This window comes from Acomys minous, assembly GCF_964271855.1.
Source record: "Acomys minous genome assembly, chromosome: 10".
NCBI lineage: Eukaryota > Metazoa > Chordata > Mammalia > Rodentia > Muridae > Acomys > Acomys minous.
This window is the reverse complement of record NC_140491.1, coordinates 70,904,673-70,921,185: the sequence shown is the minus strand read 5'-3', so window position 1 is coordinate 70,921,185 and position 16,513 is coordinate 70,904,673. Positions and strand designations below refer to the sequence as shown.

The following is a 16,513-nucleotide window of genomic DNA, read 5'->3' as shown; positions in this document are numbered from 1 at the left end:
ACAGAGAAACCCTGTCTTGAAATACCAAAGAGAAAAAAGAAAAAGAAAAAGAAAAAATAGAGTGCTCTTACTGTTTCTTCAAACAGACTGTTTTGCAACACAATTATGTATTATATGAAAATATACAATGCATGAAAGATATAACTATACATATGTAAGATATAACATACATATATAACTGTCGTTTGTAATAATTGACATTGGTCAGGGTTTAGTGTATAAACATTTTGATAAAATTAACTTATATATTCTAAAGCTAACATCATTTTCTGATTATGAAAGTCCCTTTAGGATTTACTACATTTAAAATTATTAAATGTAGAAATCTTTATATTTTTCAAAGGTTTATTTTTGTTATTTTAAATTATATGTATGTGTATACACACTGCGGCATGTGCATATGAGTTTAGGTGCCACAGAAGCCAGAGAAAGCTGGAGTCACAGGCAGTTCCAACCTGTCTGTCGTAGGTGCTGGAAACCAAACATGGGCCCTCTGCAAGTGGACATGCATTCTCCTATCCATCTTTCCAGCCCTAGAAATCTTGAAAGCAAGGGGAGCACCTCTTGGTTCTGGCTGTGGGCATGGAGGATGTCAGATGCCTGCCTGCAGACTCCTCGTTCAAGTGCAGAGCTTTGGGCACACTGCAATTCATAGAAGTATTGTTTTTGTCTAAGTTGTCAAAGCTATGCAGACAGATTTTGTTTTTTTACTATAGATCTATTTTTAACTTAGAAGTTTCTTATGTGTGTGTTTTCCAGGGGTTGGATTTTTTCTGTACTTCATTCCTAGGTGGAGCATGCTAAGGTCAAAGACTGTGGATAACATGGCATTGACCATGTTAACTTACTAGGCGTTCCTTTGGGGTGTAGCACTCCTGGCTGGTTGTAGCTTATTTGTTTGTTTGTTTGCTTGTTTGTTTGTCAAGACAGGGTTTCTCTTTGTAGCCCAGGCTATGCTGGACTCACTTTGTAGACCAGGCTGGCCTCAAACTCAGAGATCTTTTTGCCTCTACTTCCAAAGTGCTGGGATTAAAGGAGTGTGCTACCACCACCAGGCAGACATAGTATTTTTAAAAAATCACTTTTTATCCCTGGTGGTTTTATGTGTTTAAATGTTGTTTGCCTCATGCATAGAAATTTGGAGTCATTGAATCATCTCCATCAAGTCTGTTTTCATCCATGTCAGTCATTTCTCTCTGTCTTGATCATTTTTTCTGTCCTCGGTTCTTTGCATTGCTTCTCCTGCCCAGTCCCTCATGCATTATCTGTTGGCATTACTCATGGAGGGCTCCTGGAAGGACACTCCATCCACTTCTCTCTGATATCCCCAGATAGTCTGCAGTGTGACTTTGTAGTCAGTCGGCTGATAGCTGTGTAGAGGCTCAGCCTGAGGAGCCAGGCCCCTGCTCGGTCACCTTCTCACACAAGTGACTTGTATGGAGACCCCACCCCCACCCCAGCCCATCACTGGCCATTAGAGTACCATTTTTGCATCATGCCTTGTTTCTTGTTAAGCATCTCAGAAGACATCTCTGCCCACCATTGGCTTTTGTACGGAGAAGTATCTCATTCTTAACTTCTGTCCATTAATTCATAATTGTGTGCATGTGTGCACACATGGGGGCAGATAGACAAATAGGTAAATAAATAATTACAAACCACAAAAGCTGTTCTCCTGGGCATGGCAGCTTAGACTTAGTTATTAAACTTCACCAGTCATTAAAGAGTGGGCTGCTGTTTTCCATTTGGACAATATATACAAAACCTTGTTGTTGAAGACTGCAAATTTGACATGCTAGAATCTTCCAGCATCCTTTTCGGTCATTGCTCAAATCTCTCTATACAGTTGAGCATGAGAAATGAGTCAGTCAAAATTAGAATTCAAGTCCAAATAGTATGTTCAGTTTCCACAAGTTGCCCTTTATGCCTTCTTGCAGAGGGCACTGTTTAACTCTGGGATTTGTAATGCAGCTACCATAATGAGTGTCTTCTTTAATCCTAGGCATCTACCTTCTGGATTTGATCTACATTGACTCTGCATACCCTGCCTCTGGCAGCATCATGGAAAACGAACAAAGATCCAACCAGATGAACAACATCCTCCGGATCATTGCTGATTTGCAGGTTTCCTGCAGCTACGGTTAGTTCCTTAGTGCTAGAACTGTGAAATCTTGCATTGTTGCAGCCTGGACCCAGCACTTCAGCCACAAGAAAGCTCCAGGAGTCAGGTTAGCCCCACAAAGCTCCATACTGTGGTGTCTTGAGCTTTAGACATGGGCTAGCCCTTTCATACATCTCCAAAGACTCCGTGGACCAGATGCTGCTGTTGCTTAGGTACACACGAGGAACACAGTCTGACCGCTAGATTACATGTCCAGTGAGTGGCCTATCCCAGGTCTGGATGGCTCTGTTCCATTTATCTATGAAGAGCCTGGTGGGCTCCCAGATGGCTCTAATTCAAGTAAGTGGATTTGGGTCCAGATTCCTTCTGTATGTAGCTCTACCATCTGAGTCCCCTCATAAGCTCTGCACTGGGCTGGCAGAGGTAAGAAAAAAGAAGCTGATATGAGCAGTTTGTTGGCCAGACTGGCAAAGGGCACGCATCACCTCTGCCGCAGGAGGCTAGGACCTGTAGTCTAGCTGTGGACCTAAATAGAGAGATTTGGTAAGCAACTGGCTAGGCTCTGCTGCGTATGGCAGATGCAGAGGGCAAGCACAATGGCAGGTGCCTGGAACACACAGGGAAGCTCACTGAGAAGGATGCTGAGTAGGCCGTCCACATGGACACCAGTTTTATACAAGACTGTGACCTTGGTGTGGAGGCTAAACATGTGTGAGGTACCCTAGTCCTTTGTGAGAAGGAACAATGAACCAGGCAGGGAGTCTGCAGCGACAAGGAGAGTGAAGAACAGAGCTGCAAGCTGGCCTCTCTGCCTCAGGTTTTCACAGCATGGGGGATGTGAGAAAAAAGACAGTTCTACCTGCCGTACAGGGTGTGAGACCTCTGGCTGCTTCTGCTTGGGAGGACCACAGGGAGGACACCAGTCACCACGCCTCAGGGAAGGATGGGGTCCACAGCGTAGGCCAGCTCTCCTCAGAGGCCTGCACTGCCAGAGCGGCATGCTTGTTCTGCAGCCTCCAAACACTCTCATTGTTGTTCATAGTCTGCAGGCGCAGACCCAGCCTCAGAGTCACACGGGGAACAAGTCTCAGTGCCACATCTTGAAAAGTCCCCCTTTCTTCTCTCTATAGATTGCTCATGTGTGAAAACAGGGCCACACACAGTGCCTAGCCTCCAGCGTGTCCCGGAATACACAAGTGGACATCCTTGTCACTGTGTGTAGACTGTGCCAGCCACTATCAGTTTGGAAAGCAGGTGCCGCTGTCCACATTTCAGGGATGATGATCCCACCAAAGACTTAGAGGGACAGAGACGACCTTCAGAGCTGCTCCCTCTCTACAGCCTCTCTCCTTTCATGTCTGCCCCCCCTTCTTAGGAGGAATACATGACAGTCAAAGTCTAAGGACAGTGAAGTGGCTAGGCCCAGTGGTTCCAGGAAGGAGATGACATGTGTGGGACCGGCCTCACAAGCTAGAGTTAAACCTGGCCTTGCCACCTCTCAGTGATAGGACCTTTGTAGATTGCCACCACCTCCCCTTTGTGTGGTGGGAACAGCCTTTTCCTACACAAGACAAAGTGAACAGATGTCTGTCATATGGCGCAGAGCTGCCATCCTGGTTGGACATCTGTGCGGGCTGGGATGGCCTTGCGTTCATGACACACAGAAGGAGGCTACACACCATCATCACTGAAGTCTGTTTGGGCGCAGGCCCGTGATTCTGTGTGTTCTGGGGGCCAGGGCTTCACCTTTCCCCAGACTTGGTGTCTGCTTGAGGTCACTCTCTATAAGGGCGGAGCTCAGACCTGATCACCCTCCAGGCTCTGACCCCAAGGGCAGCCCAGCCGCATGCCCCCAAGTGTGTCTGTAGTAGCATTCCCTGGGCTGAGGCAGAGTCAGACCTGTGAGCTTTGTCCCCGCTGTTGCAGACCACCTCACCACCCTGCCGCACGTGCAGAAGTACCTGAGGTCCGTGCGCTACATCGAGGAGCTGCAGAAGTTTGTAGAAGACGATAACTACAAGTAAGTCCTTGTCCGCCCTGGGCGGCCCGTCCTCCCGCTGCAGGTGACCTGGTCCCTTCCATGCCCCATCACCCCAGCCCCCAGCCCCTCAAGCCCCACAGATGACAGAGACAGTATGCTCACCTTTCCATGTTGCCTGGGGAACATGTGTGGACTCCACAGCCAAGCGTGGGGCGGGGTTGGCACTCTGGCTTTCACAGGGCCCCTTGGCACTGTGTTAGAAGGCCAGCTGGTCGTATCTTTAGGCCATTGTTCTCCAAGGTCCTGTTTCACAGGCAGATGAGGCAGCAGTCACGAGCCTCTCAGCCCTTTGCAGCCCTCAATCCAGCTCTAGCCACGGGCCCCAGGCACAGTCTCCATGCTTCTGTGAATGGATGTACCTCTCAGGCCCCAGGCACAGTCTCCATGCTTCTGTGAATGGATGTACCTCTCAGGCCCCAGGCCGTCCAGCTCATCTTCCTTCTGTGCTGCTCTGGTTGCAGTTCTCCTGTCATTGGTGGCACCTGAGTGTGTACCCTGCATTGCTCAGTATCTAGAGCGAGAGGCTGGGTTTGTTTCTAAGTCGGCTCTGGCTTCCCATCTTGCCTGGACTGACTCTCAGCTCAGTGCTTTCCCACATAGCCTGACATCCAGGCAAGCCTTGGCCATCTTGTGATTGGTCATTCGCCATTGTCACAGAATCTCTTTCACATCCCATCTCACTGGCTGCTTCTGCACACTGTGGTTCCCTGACTCCACCATCTAGTGCTGTTTAGTCCCTTGCAGCCTTGTGTCTGAAAGCCTGCTCTTGTGTCATCTCAGTGTGAGAAAATGGACCAGAACCATAGCTCCCAGTCACTTGAAGATTTTGGGAACAGTTGTTAAGGCATCCCACCTGGCTACTGTAGCAGCCAGTGAATCCCGGTCATCAGAGTGGAGCCTGGAGATCCTTCTCTCAGCACTCCACGAGAGGCTCTAATCATCGTTGGAAGCATAGACATCCTGTCCTCGCTGTTGCTATGCCTTCGTTAGTCAACATTAATGCGAAGTGGTGCAAAGATGTGATCTCGCTCCTAGTAACGGGAGGCACAGAGGTCACGCCCCACTCAAACAGCATCTATCACGAATGGAGCTCATTTTATTTACAAAGCATTTGCTGTTCCTGAAGAGAGGCTTGGAGTGTGAAATTATTCCCACTGAGGTTCCAGTATAATGTTTTCCATTCGTGTACCCGTCTTGCCATTAAAGAGACAGTAGTTTTTCATTAACACTAATACACTTTAAGGAGAAAAGTGGCCTATAAATACTTGTGAACATGAGACAATCCTTGGACAAGCTGCAGATTATGAGTAATTACTCCTTCCATTTTGAAGAAGGGGAGCACCACCCCCACCCCTCCCCCACCCCCAGCCCTCCACGCTAAACAACAGTCAGCCGAGTGCTCATAAAGGCTCTTTGTTGGGCCAAGCTGGGCAAACCCAGGGAGGAGGGCTGCCTTCCTGCCCCCAGGCCCCCAGCCACGGAAAGTCCTCTTTCTAAGGAGGTCCTGTTTCCGAGTGGCAGGAGCTGTGACTGTGCCGGTGCTGGGAGCTGTGGCCTGCTCACACCTAGAAGGAGCTCCTCGATGCCCAGGATGCAAGGACGTAGGACACTTCTGATACCTTGCCATCATCTGCCTTGAGGGAGATCCCCTGCCAAGAGGCCCGGCCTGTATTGTCTCCTTCTCAGCTATTAGTCTGTTATCAACTTAAGGAAAATGACCCAGTGTCCACCACTTAGAAAGCATGGCCACTAGCACGAAGCAAGCAGGACTTTGGACACTCGGGTGGCGTGGGAACAATCTATACATAGAGAAGGGTGGGCAGGCGCATGACCGCAAGGACAGACTCCACTCAGTCGGGTAACACTGCCGTCCTTGCTGTTTGTGATTAAACATCTTACATTTAATTCAACCAGATAAAAAGGGAAGTAAAATAAAAGGGGAGGAATGATCACTCTTAAGTCATCACTTATTTTCTGCGGGAAACATTGTCCTCTGGAGCTGCAGAGAGCCCAGTGCTCCAGAGACGCACTCCTCTCTCAGGGGCCTTTCTTAGCCGGGGTTCTTTTTTTTGTTTTTGTTCTTTCTTTTCTTTTCTTTTTTGTTTTGTTTTTATTTTTGGTTTTGTTTGTTTTTTGGTTTTTCAAGACAGGGTTTCTTTGTGTAGCCCTGTCTGTCCTGGACTTCCTTTGTAGACCAGGCTGGCCTCGAACTCACATTGTTCCACCTGCCTCTGCCTCCCGAGTGTTGGGATTAAAGGAGTGTGCCACCATGCCCGGCTTAGCCTGGGTTCTATTGCTGCCACCAAACACCATGACCAAAAAGCAAGGCTGGGGGTGGGGTGGGGGGAGGGGGGTGTCAACAGAAGGGTTGATTCAGCTTACACGTCCACATTACTGTCCATCACCAAAGGAAGTCAGGACAGGACCACCAGCCCAGGATGGCTCCACCACAGTGGGCTGTGTCCTCTCCCATCAATCACCAAATAAGAAAACGCCTTACTGCTGGATCTTGTTATGGAGGCATTTTCTCGATTGAGGTTCCCTCCTTTCAGATAGCTCTGGTTTATGTGACAACTTGACATGAGACACAGGAATTGAGTTCAGTTTCCAGCACCCATATCAGGCAGCTTACAACTCCCTGTAACTAACTCCAGCTCCACAGGGTCCAGCACCTCTCCTCAGGCACCTTCATACCCATGCATATCACCACATAGAGACTCGCTCATAAACATAGTTAAAAATCGAGATTAAAAAATATTTCCTAAAACAGGTTTTGCAAGACTCATAAAGTGAGCCAGGAAAGCCACGAAGAGGCCTGAGTCTGGGCTTTTCCTGTGCCCAGGTTGTTACTGTGACTGTCAGCTGCGTCAGGTTATAAAGAGGATGCAGCTGGCCCCGCCCCACCTGGGCGTCACCATCCTCCAGGTTTTTGTTAGTTATGTTATGTTTGGACCCCACTTGCTAAGTGCGTAACATGAAAACCATGCTCAGGAATCTAATTCCTACAGTCCTGCTTTTAATGGAATTCTCTTCTTACCGCCTGTTGCTCCTCATCCCTTGAGCCTTTATTTTAAACCGTTCCTTACTTAGCTGGGTTCATCAGGAGGCGGGGCCTGGCCTCCCTTGAAGAGCTGCTTATTCTGAGCTTGGCCTCCTGGGTGCCCGCCTTGCTTTTCCCCAGGCCTGTAGACCCGGCTTGGTAGGCTCCTGACTCTGGGTGCTGCTGCTGACAAACTCTTAGGGCTGCCTGGGCTTTCCCATCTTGCTTTGCCTGGTGAATGAATTCCATAAAAATCAGAAGCTCAGCAAGAGAAAGCCTCAGCGCGGAGGCTCCCACACCCCGCAGTGTGCCTTCCCTGCTGCAGGCCAGCGCCCGCCCATTATACCTTCATCTTCTTCCACACTGGTTCTTGGCTTCTACCCTCCAGGGCTCCTGTGTTGGGTGCTGTCTTCCCAGCAGCTGTGATCAGCTCCTCAGCCCCCAGGTGATGTTTTCAGTGAGGCGTTCGGCCAGCCCTCTCTGGTTTCCATCGTTGGTTTGGTCCCCTGTCCTAGGAGTCATCTGATTCCTGTCTCATCACCTTAATGTGTAGGTTTCATTGAACTCGCTCATGTTCTGCTCGGAGGCCGCCTCCCAGACTGACCTGGGGGTCACACTCCCCTTCTCTCTTCCTCTGTGTGAGGCAAGGTCTCCTGCGTTGCTGGACCACTGTCTCACTGCCATTTGAGAGACTCCTGTCTGGCTCGCCTTCTACATGTGCAGAGGGGCTGCTTTCCCTTTCCCCTAGCAGGACAGGAGGTTCCCGTCATCTCCCGGGCCATCTCCATGCCACAAAAGGATCCCATCAGGTGGCCGGTCTGGTCCACTGGAGCCTGCATTCCTTCATAGTATCCCTGCCTGCCACTCGCTGGTGTCATGAACTTAGCTGAGGGAACTGCATGGCCTCCTCCTCCTCACTTTCCTAGGCAAGCACGGGCCAACTGTTCATTTCACTCGTCTCCCTTAGCTATTACTAAGTGGACCCAGAGACCCTGGGAGGCGTCAGAGGGAGGCTCCCACAGTATTCTTGAGGCCTCTGATCACTCTACTCCTTAGCAGCCACCCTTGTCCCAACAAAGCTGTCATCCCTCCCCATCCCAGGGTAGACCTGGGCCTCTCTGACCTTATGAAACTCTTTGGTTTCAGGTTGTCACTCAGAATCGAACCAGGAAGCAGCTCTCCAAGACTAGTCTCTTCCAAGGAAGATCTTGCAGGTATCATAGCTTCCTCAAGTGGTCCAAAACCACTCAGCCCTGACTTGGCTGCCAAGCTAGGCCCTACATGGAGCCCAAGGACACAGTGGGGCGCACTGCATGGCGGGCTCAGATGTCCCTGCTTATAACCCCTTCCCCCAACCTGCTGGACTTCTGATAATGTGGGACCCCAAGATCAAATCCCTAACTTAGAAGCATGTGCTAAGTACAGAAAATGCTGTGGTCTTCCCCTGGACCACCCTGACCCTTGTCCTTCAGCTTGCCCCCACACTTGGGATTATGTGCCCAAAGGGGTACCCAAAATGCAGTCAGCACGTTAGATTTATCACCTCTGAGGGAGACATACACTCCAGAAGGAGGAGCCTAGGATCTGCTGTCAGAGCAAGGCTCTTGCTTCATCTGTCTCTTTCTGCTCCTCTGTAGCTCTTATAAGATTGTCATGGTGCTGGGGTGAGCACAGGCCTGCCACTTGCTCTGCCCACATCTGTGCACTGTCAGAGTGTGTTTGGTGTCAGCTGCTTTTTTGTTAACTGTCCTAACAGTGGCCAGCTCTGGGGATGGGACAGCTGATCAGCGCTGCTGTCTGGGGGGATGCTCGAGGGGTGGCTAGTTGCACATTCTCCCGGTTGCAGCCCTCTGTCACTCCAGCCTGGTTTCTGAGCCACTGCACCTTAGCCAAACAGCTTTATCCCCCCAGGCTGTGCTTTCTGTATGTAAAAGGGAGCTAATGACACTGTCATCCCAACAAGAGAACACTGAGATGCTGTCCAGGTGCCCAGCATCAGAAGTGTGTGGGAGCTAACGCCTGGTGCCCACCATCCCTCTCTCCAAACTCCTGGCTGGGCTGTGTGTATTGGTAGGACCAGAACTGCAGAACTCTCAGGAAACAGTGTAGGGGCTTCCAGCCTGCCCCATCCCCACCCCACCCTGCACAGCCTCTGTCCTGCCTCTGAGACGCCCCTTGGCTCGTTGTTTGTGCCAACTCTGCTATCTGTGTGGGAATCAAGATTCTTCCTTGCATCTCTGGGCTGCCCTGCTCATGAGCCTTGGAAGATGTTGCTTTGCAGCCCTTGGGACCATCAGGGCTGCTAAGTTAGTGCTGCTCACAGTTGTACTTTTCATGGCATCTCCCAAACCCCAGTATTAAGTGTCTCTTGCTTCAGCCCCCATCCCTAAAAGCCTACTGTCTTTCCCTAGCAAATGGCCGTTGGCAATGGTAGCTCAGAGAGCTAAGGTCCTGTGCAGGTTTCAGCTTTGCAGTCTGTCCCTACTCTAGCCCTCTCCCCAAGCAAACTGCCCTCTGAGATGCTTAGCCCTGCACACTGTACCTGTGAAAGGGGTCCAGCATACATGTCACTCACAGGGCTGCTGCCAAAACGTGTGCGGAATCTAGCCCAGAGAGTTCTCATTAGGGCAGCTTTGCCACAGTGTTGTTGTGGTTGTCAGTGTGATTCTATCACTAAACTAGCTTCCAGGCACTAGCCAAATGACACTGCCGAAGGCCCCAGTTGGGCCTGGTTTCACTGGGGCAGCAAGCTCTGGACCTCAGATAGACCCACCCTCTTTTTGAGTAGGATGACATACGGTCACGCACATCCCACATCTGCCTGTGTATGCAGCAGCAGACTTGGGTCCTTGGGATGTAGAACCCATGGCCTGCAAAGCTTGGCATCCTTCCTGCCCAGCCTCTCACAGGGCATTGTGAGCCTACATCATATGCTTACATGGCCAGTAGCCTGCGTGGCTATCTGTGTATTCATTTGCCCTATGCCTGTCTTCTCCAACAGAGTAAAAGCCCCCAAGAGACAGGAGGTTTAGGTTTCTAGAGCCTGGCATACAGGGCTCTGGGTGAATCAGCTGCCTCCCATTAGCACTAGCCCTAGGGTTCCTTGTTGGGCCCTACAGGCACCTGTCCTTGAGAGCAGCTCCAGTGTGGGCTGGCAGCTGACTCAGCACAACCTTCCAGGGAAGTGCTGAGCCCAGCAGTTCCTGCTCCGCAGAGGGAGCTCAGCTCAAAGGAGTGTTTTCCACCAACTTTCCTAATCCCTGGCTTCAGCCCCAAAGCAGGATGTCAGGGTTTATGTTGATGACCAGAGAGCTGGTGACTTTCTAGAAAGCTGGGAGCCTGTCAGTGACTCAGGTTTCCCTCTTGAAGCCTCAGAGGAAAGATAAGGAGTGTTGCTGCAGCATGGGTCATCGCACCCCAGGGGTCAGCTCCAAGGGAGCCTTCTGGGCTCTGGCAAATCCACAGGACTCAGGGACAGGAATGTGCCTCTTGCAGTCCCAAGAATGGGAGGAACGTGGCCTCCCTCCACTCCTCAGGAGGGGCTCGGCTCCAGCTCGAAGCTGTGCCCAGCGGTTAGACACCCCCACACTTGCCAAAGAAAAGCCCTTAGACGTGCACCTTCATTTACACAAGGTGACCAGCACTTGCAGGGGCCCAGCCTCCTGGAGCTCATGCCTTTGCTGGGGAGACTGCAACAAAGGGGCAAGCAGACAAGGGCAGGCATATTTGGAGCCCAAAAGAAGCCAGTGTGAGCAGACCAAATGGTGTGTGCATGAGGGGCTATCTATCCTCTTCTAACCAGCTCCTGGCAGGGGCTGCGATACCTTGACCCTGCACAGACAGGAGCAGCCAGGACCTTCTCAGGAGCCTTGATGAACAGCAGCAGCAGCCTATGAGCTACAGCTGTTCTCGTAGCCTCTGGTGGCACTAGGTTCTGCCAAAAGCTGCCCCCACTTTCCTCTGGGGAATGGCCATGTGGGCAGTCTGTCCCCACAAGGAGACAGCGAGAAAGGAAATGGAGGAAACGGACTCAGTTTCTGATCTGTGGAGAAAAAAGGCAGGAACGCCACACTTCCAGTTTCCCTCGCCGTGTGATGCTGTTTATATAAATGAACTAATATTTTCCTGGAGAGGAAAAAAAATCACACGTAATGTTGATAATGTTGCCCACCCCGACCCCAGAGCAAGTGATGTTTGTGTGTCCTGGAGCTAGTGAAGACCATTCCAGACCCTGCAGGCTTCCCCCATGTGCCTTCCCCTGGGGCAAGTCTCCTCTGGATTCCAGAGCCATGCTTGAGCCTAGGAACACCCCAGCCCTGGCTTCTGGCTCTGCCCTCTGAACCTTAAGGCTGATCTCCTGCACACCTTTCTGCCTCCATGTTCATTACCTGGTGGCAAGAGCCCTGCTGCCAGGCCAGCTGCCTGTATGCAGAGCCTGGCTGCAGCGTCTCTGAGCTGTGGGCACAGGCTGGCTCACATGGCAGGGCTGCTGAGGGAGTTCCCTGAGGCTGCGCCAGAAATGCTGCTGCTGGCACAGTGCCTCTCGGGAGTGTTAGCTCCTGGGCCTCTCAAACAGGCTCTGATGCCATCTACATGAGAGACAGTGGGAGCCTGCCACCTGAGTACCACATTGGGAACCCAAGGGCCCACATCTAGTCCCTGTTCCAGTGCTGCCTCAGAACTTAGGGCAGAAATAGCACTAATGTCACATGCACGTGCTGTATGTCAGGATGGACAGGGCTGGACTGGAGTCACTTGGAGAGGTTGTCACTCACACGCCTAGTACTGACTGTGGCTGGAGCTGGGCAGCAACAGCAGTGGCAGAGAACAGCTGTGCTCTTCATGTGGCCTGTGCCTCCCCAGCCCTACCTCAGCATCCCCTGAGGCTCTTCAGGTCCAAGGAAAGCGGCCAGAGACCCTCACATTCCCTGGAGCAGCCAAGGGCTTTGTGGAGCAGTCTAGGAAATTTGCATAAGGGAAGCCCTCCAGCCCTCCATCTTCACTACAGATGACCTGGCTGAGCAGCTTTCCAAGCCTGCTCACGTGCTCACTGGGTGTACCTAGGCCCTGCCTGGTGAATCCCCTAGGCCTCCCCGCAGACAGGTGGGCCTTTGCCGGTCATATCCCACTCCCATTCTGTAGGCAAAGACGATGGGGCCTTGAACTCCTGCTCTTCCTCCTCTACCCCTGAATGCTGGGACTGCAGATGTGTGTCATCACACCCAATGTCCTATCAATGCATTGAGTCACACAGGTGTTTGTAGGAATCAGAACCCCAAACTTTATCTTGTGTTCAGTCCCCTTGCCTCATCCAACTGGGCTGCTTGAGGCCTGGCTGCCTGTGGCGGCAGGGTGGCAGGGCGGCCTTCTCCCTCCTCACAGAGCAGTTCTCCAGATCCCTCATCTGCTAATCACAGCCCCATTTGTAGCAAGGCTGCTGCTGTCTTGAGGCACAACACTCTCCAGGGGGCAGTTATAAAGCTGTCATTTCTCCAGGGCATTTCCTTGGATGTCCTCAACCTTGGAAGATACAAATGTACTCCTGGGCCTCAGAAGCCCCCTCAGAGTCACCTTTCTACCAGCAGCTTCCTGCTAAGATCCACTCAACCCCTCCTCACTGAGCCAGGCGTTCTTACTAGAGCCATCTCGTCCACAGGAGGCCAGAGCAACCCCTCATTCTGACACACGTGAGAGCAGAGTTTACCCCTCTGTGGCCACCACTGCCCTCTGCTTGCAGTCACCTGTACATCCCCAGCACTGAGTGAGACACTAACTCTGCCTGACCCTAGTGTGGAGACGTCTTTCAAGGCCGTCGTGGTCTGTGGAGAAACTTTGAAATTCTTCATGAGAAGAGAGCCTGGGCAAGAGGCATGGTTTCCCTCTTTTAACGCCCTCCTCTGCAACCCTTTCCCGTGCTCAGAATGGGGTCCTTTGTGAGAGCTCAAGCCTGATCTCTCCAACTCCATGGCTATGCCGAGGCCCAAGCACCTTGGGTACCAGCAGCTCCCAAGCATCCTTGGTTCCCACTCTCTGCGGCCTGTGAGTCTTCACCTCTGGCTGCAAGAAGAGCACAGCGTCACTTAAGCCCAGAGATGACGAGCACTGTATCTAAAAGGAAATAAACTGGCTCTTCTGCGCAGACAGATCTTGGCTCTCAGGGAGACCCATGGGAGCTGCGTGTGTGAAAAGTAGAACGTGTGTGAACATGGAAGTGAGAGGCTCCCAGGCCCCACCAGAGACCTGGCTATAAACAAGTTTCCACACAAAAATTGTAGAAGGGCCCAAGAGCTGCAGGGCTCTGGCAGACCCAGAAGGGCTGGGTCCTGGATCTCAGAGTAGGGCTCTCTGCAGGAGCAGGGGGGCAGGAGCAGAGAACACTAGGTCCTTCAGGTGGGTGACAGCTCAGCCTGGCCACTCAAGGCTCAGAGTTGCACTGGCCAGAGCTCCAGGTGGCACAGTTGCAGTGCCTCAGGAGGTGCACACCCAGGGGGGATGGCATGAGCCCCGTCCTGCTGAGGCTAGTGGCAGGACTGGAACCCAAGCCTTATGGCTTCAAGTTGCTACTTTCCCCTCTGCCACAGCTGCCTCCCATTACTTTCCAATGTGTGAGACTTGGAAAGCCCAGCTGGAATGGGACAGTGCTGGCCCAGCGCAGGACCTGGCCTGGAATCCCTGAGAAGAGGTCCCTTTGCCCACTGTGTGCTCCCCTGCAGCCATGCCCATTTTTCCAGTGGCCTCCAGATGTTGCACACACTGGACTTGTCCATGTCCCCCCAGGTCTGTGCCCTGAATGCACACTGCTCCACACAAGGGTACTCTCAGTTCCCTCCACATCTCTGCCTGGCCCACCCCTGGATGCTTCTTACACATGTCTCCCCCTCAAAACCTGTGGCTTCCAATCATGGCCACATCCAGTTACTCTCCAGCCAGAGGGCCTTTCTAAGATGTGGATCTGAGCACATCACCAGGCCTTCCTTGTGAACTCAAGGCTCTGCTGGCTATTCTCCCTAGCCTTTCCTGCTGGCCCTGCTGGCCTTTCCCTCTGACCCTTTGCACATGCTGTTCCCTCCACCTTTGCCATTGCTTGTGCCAGGCTCTCATACCAGGCAGGATGTTGAGTCTCCCAGAAGTCCTCTCTGATCCCTCCTATGTTCCCAGAAGCACTGTGACACTGTAAGGCTTACATAATGTTGGATGGACAAAGTGGGTACCGTTAGTTCTGGCAGTGAGCAGATGCTATGTTAGAGATCATCATCATCCGCATTTTTGGTCCTGCCATGCTACCGGCAGAATTGGTGCTCTTGCCATATTGATGATGACTGTCTGCTATCAGAGCCTGTGTTCCTGCTGGGTGCAGACACCTGGTTGCCCATCTCTCCTGACTGTTGACTGTTACCCTCATACGGGCAGAGCGTCATGATTTTCCTGTCTGTGAGGTAGTTGATCTGGGCTTCCTAAACACTTGTGGCAGAAAGAAAGACACTGTGTGTTTAACTCTTTACAGGGAAGTGACAAGGACAGGACCCCCATCCCTCACAGCCATAGATCCAGGGCTTAGAGGTAACCTCCCATGGCCACTCAACCTGTAAGCACAGAGACAGATGAGGCAGGCCTCACTGCCTCCAGGACCAGGGTCCCTCTCTGACACTGGACATCATCTGGGATCCAGGCTGTTAGTAGAAGATCGTTTGTTGTTTGTTGTTTTGTTTTCCTGTTCCAGTCAATGAGTGGTCTGTTAGACAGTGTGTTGGTTTCTTGTAATGAAAACCAGACTCCCCCCACCCCCCAACATATCTGGTTGCCTACAGAAACTGTCAATTCCTCTATGGCCTAATAAAACTGCTGAAGAAACAGCCACTTAAAGAGCTTTAAAGATTATTCATGGAAAATGTATGCTGAGGAAAAATAGAGCAATCCTTTGAGATAGTCAAGCCACATGGTCAGTTTTTCCAGCTGTCCATGCCATATCAGACTAGGCAGTGGGGCTTGTACTCTGCTTGTGCAGACCAGAGGCTCCGCCCATCACCACCCTACCCTGCCTGAGGACACAATCAACAAGCTTGCCAGCCACCAAGCTCAGAAGGCACGTGTCCTGGCACTGCCACATGGGGGCCACCCCCGGCTTAGAGAGGCAGGAACATGAGGCCTTTTTGGTAGCAGAGGGTGTCACTTACTGGCAGAGAGGCCCCTCATCTGGGTCCCAGCCGAATAGAAATTCTTGTGTTTCCGCGTCAGACCTAGGCTGTTGGTCAACAATGCTGGGAGAATGTGGAGGAGGAGGGAGCTGAAACCTAGAGCCAGAGAGCAGCAGCAGCAGCCCTGACACGGGCCCAAGAGACCAAGGCTCTTCCGCTGCACCCCTCCCCCTCCCCCACTCCCCAGCTGGTCCAGGGGCATCTGAGGCCAGGCATGCCTCCCAAGGCTGCAAAGCAGAAAGGAAAGGGGCGCATCCAGGTCTAGCCTGGAGAGAGACTCCAGAGTTGAGGGGGAGCAGCCAAGGCGACTCCGAGAGGCTTGTGAGAACTCGAAGCATGAGCAGAGCTAGAAGGCAAGAGGTATGTGGAGCCAGGTGCGAGTGAGCACCCTCAGAGTAGCTAGGGGAAGCAGTAGCCTGTGTCCGCCATGTGGCTGTGTTACATCTCTAGGGCTCCCCACCCCCTGTACCAAGAACGCTGGAGTTGGTGAACTGGGCATAAATGGCTGTCTAGTGCTGCTCACAACTGGAAATCTTCCCAGCACTTGCACTCTGAACCCTGACGTTCCTCCCCAGCCTCTCAAGCCTGCTGCACACTTGAGTTTGGATCCTGCCTTCAGTACGCAGCAGATCTAAGCCTGCCTTCCCTTCTGTCTAATGGGACTTGCAGCCCAGCCCCAAAGCACAGTGCCGGGTGTACAACGGCCTGTCCCAATTATCATCGTGGTCATTTCTGCCTCAACACCCGGTCCTCTGGGCTCCCCATTGAGGTCTCCTGCAGCAGATCCTTATGATTTGGCCTTTAGAGAGCATGGGCAGGGTGGGAGCCCAGTGACTCAGGCAGTGGGGCTGTCACCTCCTATGGTTGCTGATAAACAAGGGCTCCACCCTCTGGAATCTTCTCTTAGGGCAAAAGCAAAACAAAGCGGCATGTTGTTCATTCCTCTGGACCTCTCTGAAGCAGCTGCACCAGCTGTTTCCTCTGGGGCAGAGGCATTCTGTGTCTCAGAATGTAGACCTCCCCCAGGGTACTTCAGGGTCACCTGAGAGCCTGGGCATTGATGCCCAGATCCCCTGTGATCACATAGGCACAGCCTCTAAGCACGGCCAGCTCTT

At 52.0% G+C, this 16,513-nt stretch overlaps 1 protein-coding gene across 8 annotated transcripts in view; it reads left to right on the top strand.

Moving 5' to 3' along the window:
* The window catches only part of RALGPS1 (Ral GEF with PH domain and SH3 binding motif 1), a 293,692-nt gene that overhangs the window by 251,362 nt on the left and 25,817 nt on the right, over window positions 1-16,513 (top strand). For 7 of the 8 annotated variants that reach the window (XM_084799382.1, XM_084799386.1, XM_084799385.1 and 4 more), the window contains 3 exons: window positions 2,003-2,140; window positions 4,049-4,142; window positions 8,350-8,417. In XM_084799382.1, the coding sequence (XP_084655508.1) occupies window positions 2,003-2,140; window positions 4,049-4,142; window positions 8,350-8,417 (300 nt within the window). Of the gene's footprint in view, window positions 1-2,002; window positions 2,141-4,048; window positions 4,143-8,349; window positions 8,418-12,859; window positions 15,283-16,513 lie in introns of those variants that run through there. The other variant, XM_084799388.1, reaches the window with a different exon arrangement.